The sequence below is a fragment of the Xenopus laevis genome, chromosome 4L (genome assembly GCF_017654675.1).
Source record: "Xenopus laevis strain J_2021 chromosome 4L, Xenopus_laevis_v10.1, whole genome shotgun sequence".
NCBI classification, from domain to species: Eukaryota; Metazoa; Chordata; class Amphibia; order Anura; family Pipidae; genus Xenopus; species Xenopus laevis.
The window spans coordinates 110,960,502-110,983,936 of NC_054377.1; the positions used below are offsets into that span (position 1 = coordinate 110,960,502).

The following is a 23,435-nucleotide window of genomic DNA, read 5'->3' on the forward strand; positions in this document are numbered from 1 at the left end:
TTTTATTTTATTTTATTTATTATTGCCAACACACAGACTTAAATTAACCAGACACAGACTACCAGCTTCTGAACACAGACACATACATAACAACTTTAGAATGTTTTACCCAAGGTGAGCAGCAGATAGCACATTGAAACCCAATAGAGAGAAATTATAGCAACTTTGAAAAACATTTTTATATTTCTGGGAGTTGAAAACTGGTAAAGGTTAAATTATATTCACCAGAACTGAAATGGTAGAGAAAAGTTAATAGTAAGGGAGTTATATAATAAAAAGACAGGTTGCCCAGGAGCAGTAACCCGTAGCATCCAATCAGCAGGTAGCATTTTCTGGTCGCCTGTTTAAAATCAAATATTATTGGTTTCTATGGGTTACTGCTCCTGGGTAAACAGTGTATTTTATTACATGGGGGGGTAAATATGGAATATTAAAAGTCTGAACATTTGAAGTAGCCACTTTCTGTATGACACAGTCATTAACAGATGCGAGGTTGGCTTGCCAGACACGTGGCTGCACCCACCCAATCACTGCTCTGTTTTATACTGGGCGGAGCATTGTATATGATGTCATTGAAGATTCACTCACCAGCCCCAACAACAGTTCTTGATTATGTGAGCTTTGGTGGCTTTTAGCGATACAAATCCAACAGTTGGGCAACTCTTATGTGAGCTTTGGTGGCTTTTAGCGATACGAATCCAACAGTTGGGCAACTTTTCTTTCAGCCCAATGATCCTTAATTTCAGTACTTTAAAATGATTATCTGTTGCTTTGGAAACATATTTCTGCATGGCAGCAGTCATTTTCATATCCATGGCAAAAAAAATTAATTAAGTGTGAAATACGGATTTCCTGGATGAATGTGAAGAGATGGAAGTGGGAAGGTTGTGAATGAACTCTGCAGGATTAAAGGAATAGGATGATTTAATAGACACAATGAACGTTGGCCAAAGAGGTCCCTCGGAATGCTGACACAGCACAATCCAATGAATGTACCCAGTGTTTCTAATTGCTCTTTAACTCATTCAGTATTTTAAAGACAGGGTAGGATTTAGGCAGTAAGCCTCTTTTCTGTTGGTCAGGTCCAGTGTAACAGAAAGAATATGTGGACTATGGCTTTGGTATCCATGACGGAGTTTATAAAAAGAAAAAGCTCAACTGAGCAGAGCACTGAGCTAATGAAGTTAAATGGGAAAAAAAGCCTATTCGTTAATGAATCAAAATAATTTCCACTTCATTTGCCACAGCCATACTGCCTTTCGGTTTAACAAACATCAGGTGGAGAACAAAGCACAAAACAATGGAGCAACCCACCGGTAAATCACATGCAAGTTGCAGCAAACACTACTTGCAGGAGCCCACAATTATGCAGAGTTTCTGGGGGATATTGCTGCATAGTGGGTAAAAAACACAGTGGGCTGTGTGTTAATTTTGCATTTTGTAAACGCGCCCTTATGAGTATAAAACGGTCTATAAAATATACATATTCTATGCCTGGAAGTAAGGGGCTTAAACATTATATGGCAGAACAGCCATTTGCCTTAGAAAGGGAAAGCGTATTGCACAGTGTTGTGCTACCTGGACATTGGAAAGATCTACTTGTTCGGTGCTTCATGACTTATTTTGTCCAGATGTTTCTTTTTTTATTAAGGAGCAGTGGGTAGAGTACTCCAACACAAAACAAATCACACTTTAGGCCAGATTCAATGAAATGAGAAAGACTTTCAGCTCTGGAAAAAATGCACTTAAATGAGAAAAACTTCTCACTGTTTATAACATGAAAACTAAATTGAAGTCTATGGGAACATTTTTATTCCTGGAATTGACTCTCACCCACGTTTTCATGTGAAAAGCCATGAAGTAAAGTTTTCTCATTGATTTGAATCTGGCCCTTTATTTGAGGCTGTATGATGTGTTTTGTTTTTTTTGTTCTCATAATGATTCAAGCAGAAAGGCTGCAGGCTGCAGAGTGATGAAGAAGAGTGACTATAGGCCTGTGCAAAGGGTCGGATGTCTTTCAGTCTGTGTGATCGGCAATGAAAGATTTCTATATAGAAGTGCGTGCAAGACAGCCTTTCAATGCTTTCAGCTATAATTGTGTGTTAATCCCCAAAGGCATACCATTTTAGCTTATACAAGAAACAATATTTACAAAGATATTCTACCCAGCATTTAAGTCATTTAAAGCAGCAAAGACACTGCAGTGTGGATTAGTACTGAAAATACACAAAATCCAGTGATAGCTTGTAAGGCTGCTGACAGTTACTCTGTAATGTGGATCAGAGCAGGGGAGTTGCTGTTATTATATTGTGGTACAATGTTCTCCAACACAACAATACTTCTTGGGAGGATCATTTTTGGATAAAAGACTGGCACCGGTGTTCTTTTGCTGGTTGTAACTGCCGTGGCAAAACATTCAAGCCTGTGTCACACAGCAGCCACGGGGCCAGCACAATAGTGAGTGTAAATTGAGGGATCTGCGCATTGGTTGTAACATTACAGCAACTTCATACTCTGCTGTGTGTACTTTCTGGCCATGGGGTGCATCCAACCTGCAACCTTACAGCTGTTGTGAAACTACGACTTCCAAATGTATAGTTTAACAATGGTTAGGTTCATATGTTGTATATACCTCTTTTATACTGAGTCAAACTCTGACCCTGACCATCAACAATAGAGCAATAGTCACCAGCCTTTCAGTGATATTCTCATGGCTCCTCTCAGTGCAAGTCCCCTTGTGCCCCCTTGCTCTTATTTTGCTCTAAGAGTTTTTATGCCATGCCCAAGTTTTAAACAAAAAAGTAAGCAGCACGCCTTACCCCTCCTATAAACGTAAGCCCGGTGCTTGGTGCTGGAGGGATCAGCACCCTCCAATACACACTAAAAGAAATGTACACTGGCACAGCAGGATAGGTGAATGCAGGGACAAGCCCTTGCAAGTTTAATCAGCTGGGAGCGGACTCATTTAACTTGCAAGGGATGTCCCCGCAGTGAACTCATTAAACTTGCAAGGGTTGTTCTTGCATTCACTTGCCCTGCTGTGCCAGTGTATGACACAGAAAATAAAAAAAAATTCAAATTCAAAGTAAGCAAGCACAGTGTAGATTATATATACACGATGCTTCTGTTAATACTATTTCCATAATTTCTTGCCTCACAGGAAGTAAAATGCAGTGCCAATGCCTCCTCCGTCATGCTAACACGTGAACTCTATTATATCAATACACTTTCTGCAAAAGTATAAAATATGCAGTAATGTGACACAAACATTTCTTCTCCAAAGTTCAGGTGATGATTAAGTCAAGCCACTGAAAAAACAGCTACACTTTGTATCTGTAAATCAGCAAGGGACATGCAAAGTCAGAAATGAAAATCTGAACAATAAAAGTGCAAAAAAAAATAAGACAGGAAGAAAAGACACCCACTTGTATCCATAAACCCACAGTCCTAGCAACAAGGCATTGTGATGATGCAAAGTGTAGAAATGCATTTTATCGAGATAAGGAAAGAAAGAGAAAGTGACCAGGTTTTTAGCCCCATAAACACTTGCCTTTTGGATATTTTCATCAAATGAGATTTCCAAAAAGCAAAACCCACATAAAGGAACCATAAGTGCAGAACAATTGCCTTGTGCCAGCCATGCTGCCATTGTCACAGCCTTATTCATTTATAACTACAGACTTTTATATACTGGGCTCCCAATACCAAGTTAGTGGTGATAATGGCACCAAAATGAGTATAAAGTTAAGCTGCTCTAGATTTTCCAGATAGCTTGAACCAGTCCTTACTGTCCTACTTCTTTTCTCTTTGGGACTGAAAGTGCGATGATATACTGAGAAAGATATCAGTATACACTGGCTCAAGCTTTCCAGAAGATCTGGTGACTTTATGGCAGCTATAGACACGAGGGCAACATGGCAGTTCTCATATCCCGTTTGGTCCCCACCATATCTGAAAGGTTCTGGTACAGTCTATGAGCTGATGATCTGTCCTGACCATGTCTCATGCTTTGTGTGAGGGGAGAGATGAGTTAAGATGACCTCCACAGCTTGAAATTTCTGGTTCTTGGGTGGAATCGGGCACATCTTGAATGTAACTTCGTCTCCCTCGACTGGCACATACTCTCCCTCAATACTATGAAAGAGTAGAAGTACAGTTAGAAAATAATCATGAGCACTTACATTTTCAGCAACGTATAAACTAGAGCATTGGGTAAAATATTATTTCTGTCCCTCACCTGCATATGCTGTTTTAAAGTAGCTGGTTTATTTCCTTGCGTGACACAGTACATAAAGACCCCCACATTTATTCACAAGATAAGAAGGGAGGACTGCACAAAGAACTGAACACCCGTGCAAAGAAAATAGGTTTACCCAGCCAGCTACAAATCAATCATATTTATGTTTAAGGAGAACTAAAGCAAATTATTAGGCTAGAAATGTTGGGTTTCTGTTCAAGTCCATGTCCATCACAGTCCTTAAGCAGCGCATAGCTGTGCCCCCAAAGATGTCCCAGTAGATCTGAATCCTCCTCTCTGCTCCTTAACATAGTCTGGGGCTAATATCACGCGTTAAGGGACAGACACACACTACTTAGCATTTATAAAATATAAAATGCACAGTATAAGTGTTTTGTGCATCAGAAATTGATTAAAAATCAGTCCTGTAACATCAGGACAGCTCTAATCTCAATTTCTGCTTTTGTTTTAATGATTTCTGACAAATCCTAAGCTTAGCTTCTCAACAGCAGAACAGAGCAGGTATGGGTCATTAATGTTACAGAGTTGTTGAACCCCTGGGCTGATATAATAAGTTCAAATACAACATTTCTATAAATATTCTTTGTTTAGCTTCAGCTCTCCTTTAAAATGCAGAAATGTTATAGAGAAATACAGAATGTGCTCCTCATGACAGCAAGTCTTACTCATATGTGCCATGGATATGTGCTACTACTGGAGCCAAAGGAATTTGGTTTTCAAAGTGACCCTCCTTACTACACCAACAAACAGGGACACATAGTTGCCCCAGTCCCCAAACTTACAAGAAAGACATATAATTAAATGGAGTCATAAATGACATGTGTTTATATACAAGATGCCCAGCGTGTGAACTTCAAGCTGTTTTTGTAATACATCTCCCAGTATCCATACGCTGAGCTATATCAGCTGCAGGCGAGCGCCCAAACATGAGGCCTGATATACATAGTTTTGGGGAGTCTGAGTTTTCCTGTCCTGCTATGGGCCCTTTTCTTTCCAAGGGAATCAGAGCCATTATAATGGCAAAGTAGGAGTTAATGTGTTTGCTATATAGCATGCATTTAAAGAGAGATATTAACGATGGAAATCACCACATTTAGCAGCTCTGTGCAAGGTGAAAACATATTCAGTACGGTTTCTCTAAATCTCACAAATAGGAGGAATCAAACAACTCTATGAAAAGGTGAGAGAAAGAGGGACAAATGGGAAAAGAAAAAGAAGAACGAAGTTTTCTAAATAAAGGACAGAAAGGAAAAAGACCCCATAACAATGGCTGACAGAATGGGAAAATGGGGAAAATCAAACACAGGTAAGGGAAGAAAGATGATGAAGTATGAAACAGTAAAGATAAAGAAAGTGAAAATATAAAACAAGGGTGAACCAAGTAATTAGCAAAATTCATTAGTGGAAGACAGTTGACAATGTGAAAGCAAAAGAGCAAGAAATAAAGGCAAAACCTTTATGGTTGCTAGGGCATGGTCTCTAGCAACTACAAGGAAGGATTTGCTTTCTTCCACTATGAGAAAGCAGGCCAGAGAAATCAGACTTACTCAGAAATGTGCACAAATATATCTTCTGTTCCACTTTCTGGAGTGATAAAGCCATGGCCTTGGGAACGTGAAAACTGTTTGCAGACACCTTTGTAAATGGGTCCAGCAGAGGCACGTGCAGTACTGAAATGGATCAAAGACAAAGTAAAAATATTATTGATGTAATGATAACACCTCTGTCCTTTCCTGCGCTGGTGAAGATTGTCAACCTGCAGTCAGTCAAATATATGTAAACATATGTTACTGGGCCACACAGCAAATTCAATTTAAAGCGCCAAAATATTGGTAGATTGGCAAAATTGTTCATTCATTAGGGCCTCACTGGGCCTCCTATACAGCTGCAACTGCAGGATCTGTTTCCTCTGCAGTCACACCCTTGCATGCAGTATAATTGTGTAGGTGAGCTGGATGCACACTAGAATTTTTTGCCAACAACAGCATCAGTGGCGTAACTAGATGTTGCTGGGCCCCACAGCAAATTAATTTTAGGGCCCCCAACATATCCAGTGTTTGTCCTGTTTTACCAATATATGTTCAAATTGCTCATCAATGAGAGCCTCATGGGGCCCCCTGTACCTCCTGGGCCCCCCTGCAGCCGCAGGGTCTGCTTCCTCTGTAGTTACGCCCCTGAACAGCATAAATCTTTGCATTTTCCCTCTCTAAATATAAGAGGTGTTCCCATGCACACTGCCTGTCACTCGCAATTTGTAAACAAGAGTGTCTGTATATGCAAGGTGCACACTGAGCCTCGCCCACTGTACTCTGTACCTGATGCACTTACAGATGTGGACGGTGGTGGTGGGGTTGTAATGATTGTTTGGAAAAATTGTAAATGAGATCTCTCATATTATGTGCAAATTACTGTACCAGCCCAAACAAACAAGGTGATAGCACATGGCATGTAAGTGGCATATTTACGCTGAATATGTCCGTGTCCTCTTGGTTGGGAGGGGGCTAGGAAGGTCCCCCAAAAAAAGGTGACTTCTTTCCCACAGTCTGCTGCCTTCCCTGTGGAAGGGATATGATGTGGCGACAGGAGATTTAGGAGAGTGGAGAGGCTGAGTGGGAGTGGTGGGATCTGATGACATTGTGACACGGCCCGGCGTTCCACTAGCTCCAATCACTTTAATCACCTAAAAACAATTGAAAAATTAAGTATGCTTTAAAATCACTTAAATATGTATTTATAACGCACAATAGAAAACTCTATACATTAAACATACAGACACTCATTGATACAGAACGTACATAAAGAGGGCCCTGCCCAATAGAGCTGACAGACAAGGAGGAGGATGGAGTATGAAGAATTAAGCACCTGCCGGGCTGTCTCGGTCAAAACTGCCTGCCTGCCCAGTTTTCCTAATATGGAAATCCAGGCAGGAATTAGATTGACACGTTGATCAATTGCCATGTCATGCTCTGCCCACCTACCCACCCTCACAGTCACTACCCCGCCCCAGTGATGTTAAGGTCCCTCCCCCACCCCGAGTTACGGTAGGGAAAATATGGCAGCTATAACCATAGGGGATTGGCGTGTGGTGTATTTAGAAAGCTAGCCCTAGGCACAAATCCGGGCCTGATACTGTATGTCATTAGGGCTAATGTCACAAGGGAGCAGCCAAATGAAAACCCAAAGGATTACCTCTCTGTTCCCCATCACTTGGGAAATTCTGGACAATGTAGATCCATAAAGTGCTAGAAACCACTAATATTATTATTTATATCATAGTGTACAAACAATCACATCTCACTGAAGCAGATACAAATTGTTGCCAATTCTTCCAGGGCATTTTTCATTCAAGTTAATGGGGATTAAATCCTGGGCACATTTTACACATCAGAAATCAACACCCCCATGAGACATTAGCTGCACAGTCTCAGGCTACTACAGTATAGATTTCTCTTGGAAGTGTGAGTTGCTGTATTACCCAGTGTCAGGTTGCTGACATTAGATATGTGATAATCCCCACGCTGACTTGTGGAAGCATTATCTTTTAAGGGAAAGTGTCAGATATACTAATGCACCAGATTAGAAGGACAATAACTCCACAAAATAAAAATTTACTCATAGTGCTAGAGCAAAAATATTCTTTTACTTTCCTTCCACCAAACCCTCCCTTTCTTGTTTCAGCAACATGATTTTGCTCCTCTGTCTTCTTTGCCTTGGTGAATCCAACTGACTAATGCTGTTTGTTAGTGTCAAACACCATATGAGAACTGTAATAACAAAGGCCAATATTTTCCCTGGCCAATATCCCAACGAGATCATTTTACAATTAAGTACAATTATTCAGATGTCATTTATAATAATTGCCATTATTTGTATATACAATTCTTTTTACAGCAAATAAGAAACAGACTTTTCATCAAAATATCTACACACAAAAATTCAAATTCAAATCAAATGAAGGACAATTATACACTTCACAACATTTGAAAAATGAAAAGAGGGACAAAAAGATATCCTGCGTGACGTTTGGCCAAGCCCAAAACCTGCCCATGAAGTCCCACTCCTCTTGGGCCAAAGGTCTTGCAAAAAACAGGACCACTGGGAGGTATGCAATGGGACAATGGTAAATGGATTGGATAGAAATTAAAGATTATCAATCATACCTCCCAACATTTTGGAAGTAAAAAGAGGTACAAATTTTTTTTCCGCACGTAGCGCAGCAATTTTGACCACGCCCCTTTCTGTGGCCACACCCCCTAATTACCATGTTCATTTTACAAAATTTGGCAGGTTATGAAAGTTTAAAATAATTCTCCTTGTCTTAACTGTTTTTTTGTGTCTCAAAATTGTTACAAAGAATCTTATTTGCATCTGTTAGCTGTCTGTGCAAATTAAGTTAGAAACTTTGTTTCTTTTTCTGGCTGTTGCAGAGAAAATAGGGACTTTCCAGTACAAATGAGGGACTGCAGGTTGAGCTGTCAAAAGAGGGACTAACCCTCTGAAAAAGGGACAGTTGAGAGGTATGGATTATTAACCTCCCCCCCAAAAACAGTCTTTTTGCTACAAATGATTTTCTATGTGCGCTATTTGCTTTATGCAAAACAAAGGGACTAAATGGTGCTCCAGAATGATAAAGTAAATAGCTCACCGGGTTGATCATGTGGTCCAGGTGCACCAGCCCCAGACCCCCAGCTTCAGGGAGCGGCAAACCTAGAAAGGGCTATTCCTTATAAATGCATAGGCAATATGTGTTTCATACCTCCAAGGTACTTAATCATGGGCTAATTTTTAATTTATACTTTTGGCCCTGTGGAATCCTCTGAGTCCCGGAAAGCCCTTTCTCTTTGCTGGATATATCGCTATTTGCTTTATCCCATTGTCTCGATAAAAAGCAAATGCCAGGCGTAGTCTTTACTAATGGCATCCCATTTCTCACTAACAAATTCTTGATTTGCTCCAATGCATCCCAATACCATACCTCCTTATTGCCCTGGGAGTGTCCGGTAGTTGGGTAGCAATACAAAAACTTAGCATCTTTCATTCTTCACAGTGTAATGGTCTGTCTCAACTCCTCCTCCTTGTCTTCATGTGATAAGCGTTTATCCTCACCAAACGAAATTTAAATGTGAAAAAGCACACTAGTCTTCGCATTATATATGATTATTATTGGACTACAATACATTTTAATTCCGCAGCCACTTTTGTTGTGCTGAGAAAATACTTTTAAACTGAGAACACTGCTAATTTGCCTCTTACACTTTATACTTTTATCCCATTCTAGGTTGCTTTTCAGCTTGACTCATCTCTAAAGTATTATACAATATTTATAGAAATGGATCCAGCAGTTTTAGTTGTGCTGATCTTTCACAGTGATTTTCCTGATTTGTTAACCATAATTACTTGCCTTGGCAGTCTATAATGACAATTCAGAAAAAAACATACATGCCTAAGGGAAAACATTTCCATGCTGTTTCTTCATTTCTTTATTTTCAGTCTATTCTTTACTATGCCTCGCTTGTTGCCAGTAAGAATGAGGTTAACAATTATAATTGGTTCTCTGAACCTAGGGCCGTGCAAAATTAAACAGGTTGTTACATGTGTTCTGACTGCAAAATTGACTTGCTTTTTAAACATTTCAATCGCCCTGAGAATGAAGTGTGAAGTTGTTTTAATGCCTTAACAACCTTTAACAAACCTTAACAATTTTATACAATTATCTGTACAAGGGCAAAGTGGCCTACATTTTCTCCTTTTCCTGTTTTTATAAAGATACAATCTGCCATTTAATATTAATTGGGCTGATTTACTACTCAAAGTCTATACTCTGGTAACCCTTTAAATGTCTGGTTACTAAAGGCATTTGTGCCATAATCTCGTTACTTTGGCACCCAGGGTAGGCATATAACAAATCGTGTTAAATTTAATTCTCACGGTCAAGCTATAGTGGATGCAAAAATCCCAGTTTTTGTGATTTTCCTTCCTGAGCATAAATAAGAAGATGAAGAATGGCAACTGCACCACCCATGAGCAACAGTTTGCAAATATTTTTTTCTGGACCTTGATGACTGCACTGCATAAAAACTGTCCCACAAAAAAAGAGACAGAGATAAAATACTATGTAGAAAACCGTGCTATAATAAAATAAAATAAAAAAGTGATACCATATACCCATTACAGGTGAACTTGTCTGTTATGAACTTATTACCAAAATAAATAGAGATATTGGAAACCCATTGTCCTGAAGGGTCCAAATAATGGGATGGTCATCACCATACAGTCCATTTTAGGTAAATTATTCTAATGAATGACTTCCTTTTTTTCACTGTAAAAATGAAACCATATCTTGTACTTGATGGTAATTAAGCTGCATGAATCCATATTTGTGGCCAAACATTCTTGTGGAGTTTATTTAAAGTTTAAATGATTTTTAGCAGACTTAAGGCACTGAGATCCAAATTATAGACAGATCCTTTATCCGAGTCCTTAGTATTCTAGAGAAAAGATTATACACCTGTATTTATAATTGCAAATAAAATTACCAGCAAAATTTAAAAATATATATATATATATATATATATATATATATATATATATATATATATATATTAATATTAATGCAATGTCATATTTAAGACCATGGGTAGGCTGAGGGTCATAAGCATTCTGCTCACAGGCCTCCAACAGGATAGTTATATGATATGCAGGTGACCCTAAGGATGAGCCTTACAGACAAATATATAATAAGAAACATGGCAATGAACTGACATTTTATGGCTACTAAACTAGTCAGTGGCAATGCTTATAGATCAACCATTATCGGTATAAAAGGCTGATAAACAAAATAAACTTGTAAGAAAAACATTACAACTGATTGAAAACATTGAAACCATGGTTACCATCTGCCAGATAGGAATTAGTCCTGTCCTGTTCTATATTATTATTTGAAATCTCTTTTTATTACATTTTTAAATTTTCCAAAGGGTACAGAAAGAAAAAAGGGGAATGGGGAAAGAAAATGAACATAGAAAGGACATAAAAGAAAATAATTACACACCTTAGCACGTAATTATCATAATAAAATGTTACTTCACACTATTTCTTTTTGTTGTTTTTTTTTGTGTATTGTATAACCTACGACTTTATTACAGAGATCTGTAAAACTTTTAATACAAATATCATACAGTGATTTTGATTTATTAGAGCACAGATTAAATTACACATTTTTCTCATACTCTTTTATATATTCACACCAGGGACTCCAGTTTTTCTGTTCTATATAATTATACACAAGGTTTATGATCTGACTTGACCCCACATACAGGCACATTCAGCATCATGGGCTGCAGTACAATAAACAAACCAAAATCCATTGTTATATTTTAACATAAATATATATTAAAGACCCAAATGTGTGACAAATAAGTAGCCCGTTCTATTAATCATTGAAAAAGTGCTGTATATGAAAGGGAAATATTTTTCCCCACACATTAGCAGAAATGCATGAGTGCTTATCAGTCACTTAGGGGCATATGTATTAACAGAGACAGAAGTCACCGGTGATGTTGCCCATAGCAACTAATCAGATCTTTGCATCTTTGCAGACGAAATCTATTGCCGATTGGTTGCTATGGGCAACATCACGGTGATGTCTTTCTCCAATGATAATAAATATGCTCCGTAAAGTCTCAGACTTCCCAACATTTGAAAAATGTAGAAGGACAGAGATCTGCCACACATAGCCTTGTTTTAACCACGCCTTTTTCGTGACCACACCTCCTAAATACCACACCAATTTTACAAAATTTAACAGGTTATGGAAACACATTTCTGGGAGTTATAGGGTGTTGTTTTATGTTATTACAGTTTTGCTAATAAAGGTGAAATTGCCCTTTAAGCTGTCATAGTTCCCCTAAGAGACTTGCTTATCTTTTTAGTTACAATGCAGGTGCTGAGCACTCTGGGCTTTCTGCCAAAAGTTTCCTTATCTAAAGTTTGAGAATTTCTGTATTTTTTTCTGGCAGTTCTGTGCAGGAGAGAAATGTGGGACATTTAAATAAGAATTTGGGGACTGAGAGCCGAGATCTCAAAATCGGGTCTGAGGAAACGGACATTCGCGAAACGGTTCAGATGTCCAATCTGGCAGATTCCATGTGTAATGCATCTTGACACATGAAGAAAAAGAACACTAGCAACTCCATCCATGCAGAAATGGAAAGTTGATCCAGCAGCTCCATAGTGCATAGCATTCCAATAAGTAATTGATAAAAGCACATTTTATGCATCTATGTTTTGAAGTTTATGCAACTTATGAAATATACCATTTGAAGCCTAAGGGCTGGCATGGCACTCGGAACGCTTCATTTTCCGATGTCGCCCGAAGTTGACTCACAAGGAAACTACGGACGACTTCAAAAAACAATGTGCTCCAAGTGCCATCCCAAAGAGCAAATTCGATTCTAGTCTGCGGGAAGGCTTTTCGGGAAGATTAGTTGCCCGAAGAAGAGGCGAAGAACTCTACCCAAACTTCACGTGTCTCTGCCCTGAGGCTTGTTAGTTTGTATTTCTGCTAATGTGTGATGAAAAATATTTCCCCCAAAGTTGACTTTGAATACACAGAACCAGGCCTGGACTGGGATTCAGAATAAGTCCTGGCATTTCAAGTACACAGAGGCCCATATAGCCTCCCACCAGCCTAATAAATAGTGACTGTCTATGACATCATATCTTACAGCCCCTCTGGCAATTGCCAGAGCCCACGTCCAGTCTGGGCCTGCACAGAACTTTTTGAAGGAGGTGTTATATGTATAATATATATATATCTTGCAATATTATTCATTTTTATGTTTATTCTCCTGCAGCCCACAGTGCCAATTCCCAGTATATTTTGATTTGGTGGTCTAGTAGAGGAACTGTGAAAAGAATCGACAAGGAGAATATAAGGGTTGACTTTACTGTATTTCATTTCTAATTCCCAAAACACTTGATTTCATAGATAGAGTGATCTATTACCCTTCATTGTGTCAGATCTCCTGAAACATAAGATAGCGCCCTGCTCGGCCTTATTTACAACCCCTTTTCAGTTTCCTCACTCGGTCATTGTGCAATACAAGCAATATTACAGGAAGGTTACAGCTTTGCTTGAGTTCTGCATAAAGCGGCATTGCTCCCCTGCAATGGATAATGAGACAGCCTGCTACTTTTGGAAAATTTTACAGGCGATATATAGCTCTTCCTACTCATTGCAATAGGTGTAGCATAAATGTAATGCACTGCATGTGTAATTTTATTTTATAGAACCACCTGGTTATATAGTTCCCCACATACTTACAGTTATTAACAGATGAGTTTTGGCTGCAGGTACAAAAGGCCACATAAACCACACCATGTATGCATTAGAGCTCAGAGCTACTAACTGGCATATGGAAGCCTGAATACAGTTATAGGAGTGTTGATCAGTAGTGTTAGAGTTCCCTAATTTACAAAGGGTTTTTAGTTTGGGGACCCTAAGCCTGATCCTCATGACAAGTTAACTGTATGAAAGACATGCACTGAAATGAAAGCACAGGAATACAATGGGAAGGTAATAGAGGGCAACCTGGATTTGCTTAAAGGGGTAGTTCACCTTTACGTAAACTTTTAGGATGTTATGGATTGGCCAATTCTAAGAAACTCTTCAACTGGTCTCCATTGTTTTCTATAGTTGTTTCATTATGTGCGTCCTTCTTCTGACTCTTTCCAGCTTTCAAACTGGGGTCAATGACCCCATCTAAAAACAAATGCTCTGTAAGGCTACATATTTATTGTTATTGCTAGTAGTTTTTTTTGCTCATCTTTGTATTCAGACCATCTCCTATTCATATCAATGCATGGTTGCTATGATAATTTGGACCCTAGCAACCAGATTGCTGAAACTGCAAACTGGAGAGCTGCTGAATAAAAAGTTAAATAACTCAAAAACCACAAATAATAAAAAATGAAAACCGATTGCAAATTGTCTCAGAATATCACTACATCATACTAAAAGTTAACTCAAAGTTGAACAACCCCTTTAAATCAATCAATGAAAAGACCAGTTTCAATTAAATATTTGTGAAGAAGGTAATGTAGAGAAGCACCCGATCAATGTCCAGAATCCTAAATGGAAATTCTTCCATTAATGTGCTTTCCATCCCTTTGAATCGAATATCAATTGCAATTTTTTTTAGGATCAATCTGCAATTTAATTTGTGCTGAGAATGTTTCCTAATGTGGTAGCAGTAAGTAGGATCTGGGAGCCTTCCAAGGATGCAGAGTTATATTGTAATTTATTGTGGGAAGAGATTCATGCACAGTAAGAAAATCTATAATCTAGAAAAATGTGATCTAGTAATAAGTGAAACTTTCCAACAAATCTGTGCTAGTTGGGGTGGTGGTATATATGTGTATGTGCCAGTGTTGACACTTTACGTGATATTCAGTCGGCACATAAAGGACCACCTATTGATTTAATATATAAAGGGAACCCTAGAATTACCACCAGATGTAAAGCTATGAGTGCCTTGGTGCCAATGGACACTGTACTTTGTGGACTGCACACTATTTTGCAAGGTATGTGCATTTGGGACATTTGAGCATGGTGCAAGAATCGACTAAAGCACACAGACGCAAATACTTTATTAAATGGCGTTTGGTCCTTAAATTTTAGTCTATCGCTGCACCTTGCGATCATAAATAACCCTAATTGATCCAGCCACCTGCTGGTGTATTTTAAATGGACTTATTGGGTAATAGAATGGCCAATGCTAAGCAACTTTTCGATTGGTTTGTATTATTTATTTTTTATAGATTTTGAATTATTTTCTCTTCCTTCTTCTGACTCCAGCTTTCGACCGGGGGTGACTGACCCCATGTAAAAAAACAATTGCTCTGTAAGGCTTCACACTTATTGTTATTACTACTTTTTTTATTATTCATCTTTCTATTCTGGCCCTCTCCTATTCATATTCCAGTCTCTTATTTAAATTAGGGCATAGTAGCTGAGCCCTTGGTGTGTGAACTTTAGTACCCTTAGAGAGGAACTCAGGCCTGGATTTGTGGAAAGGCCACCTAGGCCTGGGCCTAGGGCGGCAGGATTTTAGGGGGGCGGCATGCTGCCCAACCACACCCACATTGGTTCAAAAACACAGGGGATGCGCTGGAGATACAATCATGTTTTACATTTCCCGTGCGCCAATCCCCATTGCTCCAGTCCAGATGATGAAAATGTGTACAAATAAAAGGTAGGGGACAGGGGCAACGAACGGCAGTGGGCCTAGGGGTGGCCACTATGTCAATCCGGCCCTGGAGGAACTCCACGGGCAATTTCCGCGCAATCCGACGCTCAAAAACGCAGGTGTCACGTCGAATGCGACAGAAATAAGGTAAGTAATGGAAGTGTCGGGTGAAGTCGTAGCGTTGATCCGACACAACACGACTGTCGGATGCAGACGCAGTGTGCAGCATCTGCATCCGACAGACGTGTCAGATCAACGCTGCGACACCATCCGACAATGCATTCACTTACCTTATTTCCGTCGAATCCGATTTGACGCCTGCGGTTTTGCGCAGATCGTCGGATCGCGCTGAAATTGTCCGTGTATTCCTACCCATAGTTTTACTGTGTGGTTGTGGGTGATTTAGAGTGCAACACGACCAGGAGCTGAGCAGCAGACGACGAGCAGAGAGTAAGGCTAGGGCCAGATGATGCTTCCAGCTCCCTCTTGTCTTTTCAGTGCGGGAAGATTTCAGCAAAAAATGTCACGGTTTGTGCCAAAATTCGCCATGTCAGAGCGGAAACAATGCTTCCAGGTGCAGGCAGACCATGATCGGAAGCACAGCAGATTCTCCTATCATTTGGCTCTGGCCTAAAGAAGAGGAGTATGGCTGCAGGATGCTGATAATGAGCAGATTGCAGTAGCCAAAGCTGTACTAGATATATTTGGGAAGAGTCTTTGGGGTAAAATGAGAATACTCAGACAGTACTTAGTGCTGCAGGCACCTATCAAGTCAGGATTTATTTATGTGATGAGAAAAAGAAGTTGCAAGGCTAAAAATACTATAGCTACCCAGCAAAATGCCATGTTGCAGTAGGGCCCTAGATGATCTTCCCTGGGGGATAGAGTGGTTAACAGAGCTAGTAACCTGATAGAAGTGATAAGGATATAAGCATGGTCATAGCAATCAAAGCCATACTTTTTGTCTGCCATATGCACTGTGGTACCAGTCTAGTGCCAAACCTTGTACCCCCTAACCCACATACTGCTAGGTTGCAAACATAAATATTCTGATATCCTAAAAAATTATAGAACCCACCTTTGCTTGCAGCTGGGTATATGTTTTGTGCTCATATCTTCAGCAGACAGGTACACTATTAATCCACAAATTCTAGAGGTTTCAATATATGTGGCCCCATCTGCATCATAACTAGATGCTGTTTGTTGCTTTAAACATGGCTGTTCTGTATGTTGTTTTTTTATATATAAAAGTTGGCTAATATATATATATATATATATATATATATATAAAGGTTATAAGGCACAGTAAGCAAACCATCACATCTATCTGTTTGTTGATGTCACAGGGAGATACCGTAATGCAGAGGTAAAGTGGATTATATATATATATATATATTAATTATATCAGTGCAATGCAGGAGCTGAATTTCTGACATTACAAGCAGATAAAACCAAGGCACGTTCTGGCAGGCCCAAACGCTGACTCTGTTTGTGTAGTATCCTTAAAGGAGAAGTCAACCCCTACGTGCAAAAATCCCTCCCTCCTCCCCCCAGCCTACCTGCCCCCCCGGGCAAATGCCCCGAACTTTTTATTTACCCCTCCGTGCAGGTCCTCTCCTGCTGAGTTCACAGCAGCCATCTTCTCCTGAGCGCTCTTCTTCCTTGATTCAAAGGCATTTTATGGAGCATGCGCAGTAGGAGGCGGATCTACCGCGCATGCGCCGAAAGTCACGAAGTTTCCGAAAAAGGAAGTCGGAAACTTTGTTGACTTTCGGGCACATGCGCAGTAGCTCCATACCGGCAAATGCCTCCAACTGCACATGTGCCTGAAGGTTGTGAAGTTTCCGATTACTTTTTCCGGAAACTTCATGACTTTGGGCGATTGCACAGTAAATCCGCACCAGCAAATGCCTCCTACTGCACATGCGCCGCTGAATCCACGAAGAAGAGCGCTCAGGAGAAGATGGCTGCTGTGAACTACGCAGCAGAGGACCTGCACAGAGGGGTAAATAAATAAAGTTAGGGGCATTTGCTTGGGGGGCAGGTAGGCTGGGGGGGAGGAGGGGCGGGGGCCTACAAAGGGGAGGAATTTTTGCACGTAGGGGTTGACTTCTCCTTTAAGCGGTATTGGACTGGCCCACCGGGATACCAGGAAAACTCCCGGTTCTATGAGAACAAAGAGACTAAATAGATAGAATAATAGATGTATGTTAAAGGAAAACTATACCCCCAAACAGTGTAGGTCTCTATAAAAAGATATTGCATAAAACAGCTCATATGTAAAACACTGCTTCATGTAAATAAACCATTTTCATAATAATATACTTTTCTAGTAGTATGTGCCATTGGGTAATCATAAATAGAAAATTGCCATTTTAAAAAATAAGGGCCGCCCCCTGGTATCGTACGATTCACTGTGCACACAAACATACCAACAAACCATACTTGTTAGGTCACATGAGCCAATTAACAGACAGAGTTCTGTCTTTTGCTTCAACACTTCTTCCTGTTACAGTTGTAGTATTTCTGGTCAGGTGATCTCTAAAGCAGCACACAAACCATCACAAAAGGGTGGCTCAAGGCAAGAGATATAAAAGGGTAAGATTTACTTAAATATATAGAGCAGTTTGGTAAGGTTCTTTAATATGTCACATAATATGATGTAAGCAATCTGTGGCTTAAGTGTTCATTTTGGGGGTATAGTTTTCCTTTAATAAAATAGACTAGGAAAATAGAGGTTAGTGAGGAGAAAAAGTATATAGTACTGAGTGGGCCCCTAGCCTAAGGTTTATTTGGTGGGCCCCTGGTGTCCCAGTCCAACACTGTCTTTAAGTGAAACAGATTGGTATAAATTTAAAGGGAAACTCTACTTCTGGTGTTCAGTAAAGCATATTGACACTATCTGCATATTTCTGATGTTAAGGAGATTTTGTTATAGACTACCCCAGACAGAAGATGCTAATAAAATCACAATTATTTCATCAGGGACCCTCCAGCTGTTGTTCAACTAAAACTCTCAATATATATCCCCTAAATGCCTTCAAGTGCCTGGGGGGAGAGTTACAGATTGGATATCCTTCACCTGCAAACACCCCCCTTTAGATTGGGCCCTAACCTCCCTGCGACCCTACATATAGCTTTAGTCAGAGAGGGTCACCGTGGCCCTTTCAGAAGCCCAAATAAAAGGAGGTTTGTTTCTTTATGGTGTCTGTGCCCCTGAGAATGGCATTCCATGATGTGCTTGACGCCAGGCAGCGGTAAGACAACACAATGCAATGCCAGGCGTCTTGTGCCCATGGTGGACAGATACAGCACAAACCACCCGAATAGGGAAGAATATGAGTCTGGGCTAATCCTCCCGGAGCGGTACCAGTAACACTACAAGGCTTGGCACTCACGTTTAGCCCCGCACACAGTCACTCCCTTCCTCGCTGGGTTCCATGTCAGCGCAGCGCAGACTTACGGACACACGCCCACCTCCCATCCCCTCGGCAATGAGCCCCAGCTGGGCGCAAACACGTCTTTACCCATGCTTTAACCTTTCACATGCCACGTCTCGCTGCCTATGTCAAAATGACTTGTAGCAAGAGCAGTCCAGACTTACCCTTTATTCTTCCACGACGCAGTGTAACAGGAGATCGCTCCTCTCCCGATCCAAATCTATCTTGTTTATTTTGCATCTAAATTCTCCGCACACCCCTCCAGCTGACGTGTGTGACAGGGGGAAGGCGGGGCTTCTAGGCTCTCCCATTAAAGGCACAGCTTGACTACTAGCAGTACTGGGCCAGTCAGCATTCACCCTACTTCTTTCCCTTATTGTGTAATCAGACAACTGTTACAGTGATCTGGAGTTATATAGTCCGTTTTGTGTGTGTTTGTGTATGTATATATATATATGTGTGTGTGTGTGTGTTTGATAAATGTATTTGTAGTATCTATATACTTCTTCTTCGGTACATCGGAAAAGACATTGGGGCTTATTTATCAACGCTGGGCAAATTTGCCCATGGGCTGTTACCTATAGCAACCAATCATTGATTAGCTTTATAAAGTCAGCGGCAAGAACAACAACGAATGCAGCAATCTGAGTGGTTGCTATAGGTAACAGCCCATGGGCAAATTTGCTCAGTGTTGATAAATGAGCCCAGGTGTCACATTTGGGCCCAAGAGGAATATGTCTTTATCCCCCCCCTCCCCAGCTGCAGTGGTATGTGCCTCTGTGATTTGTGATACTGAACTTTAAAGGAAAAGCAAACCCTGAAGTTAAAAAACCCTACCCCCTACCCTACATAGACCCCCCAGCCTAAGTGTTACGTACTCCTCTGTGCAGATTCTGTCCAGAAGAGTTCAAGGGGCGCCATATTCTTCTCTTCGCTAATCTACGGAATGAGAACGGCGCTTGCGCAGTTCGAGCAATTTCCTGTTTCACGACAACTGCGCATGCGCCGAAACTCACGAAAAATGTGAAGCGCCGTCGCATTATGAAGATTACCGAAGAGCCGAAGATGGCTGGGGGGAGGAGGGGTCTTTGTAGGGTAGGGTTTTTTTAACTTTAGGGATTGCTTCTCCTTTAATAAACAACAAGCCCTGCTGTGTGCCATTAGCTTTAAAGGGGTTGGCTGTACACCTTCCAAACACTTTTTTTCAGATCTGTTGTTTTCAGCTAATACACCAGGAATAAAGACTTTTTCAGTTGTACACTACTCTTTATTTTTGACCGTTTTTTGTACTATTGACTTTACATACCCATTATTTTACTTTCTCATGTCTCCCAGGGGGAAGGGGAGCAACGACTCTATAAACATCTATAAACTGTTCTAATTTGATACCTACCTTTGGCTCTGCTGAGCAGAAACGCTGAGCCTCAATAAAAATCATCAGTTATACAATAGTTGCTAATATTCCACAGATGCTGCTGAAAATGTATCAACTAATGCAGCAAATTGTAACAGTTCAGAGTCCATTAAAGGACAAGGAACCCCATCATTTAAAAAATCAAGTATATTATTGTCAACCCTTGCAGAAGTAGATCACTAGGTTTTTTTTATTAATACTGTTCGCTGCAGTATAGAACAGCTTCGAGTGTCAGCAACCCCCTCCCCAGAGCTGCTCTAGAAAGGTGAAAATTTGATTTTACACTTCGATATTAGAAAAACACAAAGAAAGTAGAAAGTGATGGGAAAAAGTATTTTATTTCTGGTGAACTATCTGAAACCATCCGAACTGAAAAAAGTGTTGGAAGGTGAACAAACACTTAAACTTAAATGGCAAACACAGATAAAGTGCAGCATATTCCATGTAATCTGTGTTTGGTGTCTCAGTACATTACCTTTGGCACAGTCCCCAGTTAACTCCTGCATTCCTGTCTGATGGAATACACCAAAAACTAAAACCTGATCAGGGCTGCAGGAAAAAAATAACAAGGGCCATACGTGTCATTCTTTTCTTGATAACCTTGTAAACAGGTGATACATCGCTGGAACTCCCACTTACATAAAGTTCAAGCCCTCAGGGTTGTGTCTCACACAGTATATTCAATTCTAGTGGAAAAACCAGTGGTGAAGAAGATGACCTAACCCTGCAAAACCCCCATGTGCCTTTCAGCAGTGACATGAATGACATCCGTTTGTCACTTTGCACAGGGTCGGACTGGGGGGCCCGTAGCCCATCGGGACTATTGTCCACGGACCCCTCCAACCCTCCCGCCCCCCTACTGTGATGTGCCGAGTCCTCTCGGCGCGCCTGCTTGAATGGCGCTGCGTGGCGCCTAGAGAAAACTTGTTTGTTTGTACAATCTGATAGGGGTCTGGCCCATTAAGGGTCGTGGCCCACCAGGTTTTTTCCCGGTATCCCGCCAGGCCAGTCCGACACTGACTTCGCACACATGAAAGCAATCAAATGGATCATTGTTACAGCACTTCTATATATTCATGGGACACCTGAGTTAAGCCTTCCTAGGAAATAAGGGCCACATTTGTTACATAGATGAAAGTCACCCTTCTCTCTTTCTCTCTCATTATGTTTCCCCAGTTCCCTTTTCCTACCTAGTGTGGCTTGCTCTGCTTATAGTACAGTTTCACAGCAGAGTAGCCCATGAGCAATAGTAGGAAACCCGTGTCCTGCTACAGGCTCCTACTTCCTCTCTGTCATGTGCAAGTCACACAGTATATAACAGCCTGGCCCCACTGACTGTCTCTACTGTCCTCTGACCTACTCTTCTCTTCTGAACTGGATTTCCCTAGCACCACATATTTACCAGGATAAGTACACTACACTCATGTCTAATTAACCTAACTGCCTCTCTTCTCTTATAGCAACACTAACCTGATACCTATCCTATATTATTCTAGAGAATACAATTGCATACTCTGCACAACCAATCACACCTCAATACAAATGTAGGAGAGAGAGGAACTCACCTGAGGGGAATGAGGAGCAGTAGCATCAGGTCTGCCAGCTCAAGCAGCAGGGCCAGAAGATTTACAAAAGGAGATGAATGGCAGCTGACTTTGTTGTAAATCTGGCTGTGAGGTTTGGAACATTTCCTTTCTGATCAGAAACAGCAAATTCTAAATCATATATTTTAAAAATGATATTTGGATATGTGTGTATAGTTTTACATGTTACAAAATGCCAGAGGCATAAGTTCTTTACAAATAGGCTTAGTTCACTCCTATGATAGCATTCTGGAGATTAAGTAAAGCCCCTCCTCTAATGGCCAATTCTAAGCAGCTTTTCAACTGGTCTTCATTTTTAAAATAGTTTTTGCATTGTGTGCCTTCTTCTTCCAACTCAGTGATCCCCAACCAGTAACTCGTGAGCAACATGTTGCTCTCCAACCTCTTGGATGTTGCTCTCAGTGGCCTCAAAGCAGGAGTTTATTTTTGAATTCCAGGCTTGGAGGCAAGTTTTGGTTGTATAAAAACCAGGTGCACTGCCAAACAGAGCCTCAATGTAGGTTGACAATCCACATAGGGGCTACCAAATGGCCAATCACAGCACTTATTTGGCACCCCAAGAACATTTTTCATGCAATTGTTGCTCCCCAACTCCTTTTACTTCTGAATATTGCTCACAGGCTCAAAAGGTCCCTGTAACTCATCTCAGCTCTCAAATGGGACCCGGCAGCCAAAAAAATATATACATATTGCTGTAACATTGCAATTTTATTGTTATTGTTACTTTGTATTACTTTTAATCGGCCATCTCCTATTCATATTCCAGCTTCTCATTCAAACCACTCCTGGTTGCTATGATAAAGTCGACCCTAGGAACCAGATAGCTGCTTTAATTCCAGACTGAAGGGAAGCTGGACACAAAGCAAATTAAAAAAAAAAACATAAAAAATGAAGACCAATTGCAAAATGTCCAAAAATAACACTCTCTACATAATATTGATTAAGCAATGATTTGTTGAATAATGCCCAATGTAAAGCAGCAATAATAACAAACTTTCTGTTCTCTTACATATACCTTCTTGCTTCCAGGGTCATGACTCAAGCCCCTCCGTCCATCTGCTGCCCTGCAGATTTTAGAACAATGGCCAACAGCACAGGTGCCCAGTTCCCATCAATATGTGGCCAACCTAGGTACAAAATGTCAGGGTTGCCACCTTTGCTGATGGCTAAAGCTGAAGACACAGGGGGGGGCAATGATGTAGGAGCAGGCATGATGACTCAGAGGTGGGCACAATGATGACACCAGGGCAAGGTTATTACATCACTTAGATGCAACTGGCTGGATTTCTATACAGTATTCTCAATGTTTTGCTGATGTTCAAAACCACACCGGTGGCAACCCTATCTCTTTAATTACAGGTATGAGATCTATTATACAGAAATCAGTTATCCAGAAAGTCTGAAATACAGCAATGCTAATTTAGAAAAAAAAAATCTTATTTTTGATTGATTTGCTTTGTTTTTTGTATC

The 23,435-nt window shown here is 40.5% G+C and overlaps 1 protein-coding gene across 2 annotated transcripts; it reads right to left on the reverse strand.

Moving 5' to 3' along the window:
• csdc2.L (cold shock domain containing C2 L homeolog) lies at positions 1-19,243 on the reverse strand. Of its 2 annotated transcripts, none has more exons than XM_018258726.2 (4): positions 19,112-19,243; positions 6,724-6,938; positions 5,806-5,928; positions 1-4,134 (listed from the first exon to the last, which is right to left on the reverse strand). In XM_018258726.2, the coding sequence occupies exons 2-4, from the start codon at positions 6,891-6,893 to the stop codon at positions 3,972-3,974; spliced, it is 456 nt and encodes a 151-aa protein (XP_018114215.1). In that variant the 5' UTR covers positions 6,894-6,938; positions 19,112-19,243; the 3' UTR covers positions 1-3,971. The 2 variants fall into 2 exon arrangements, with proteins under 2 accessions (XP_018114215.1, XP_018114214.1); XM_018258725.2 differs by lacking the exon at positions 19,112-19,243 and adding an exon at positions 18,906-19,026.
• Positions 19,244-23,435: the final 4,192 nt, after the last annotated feature.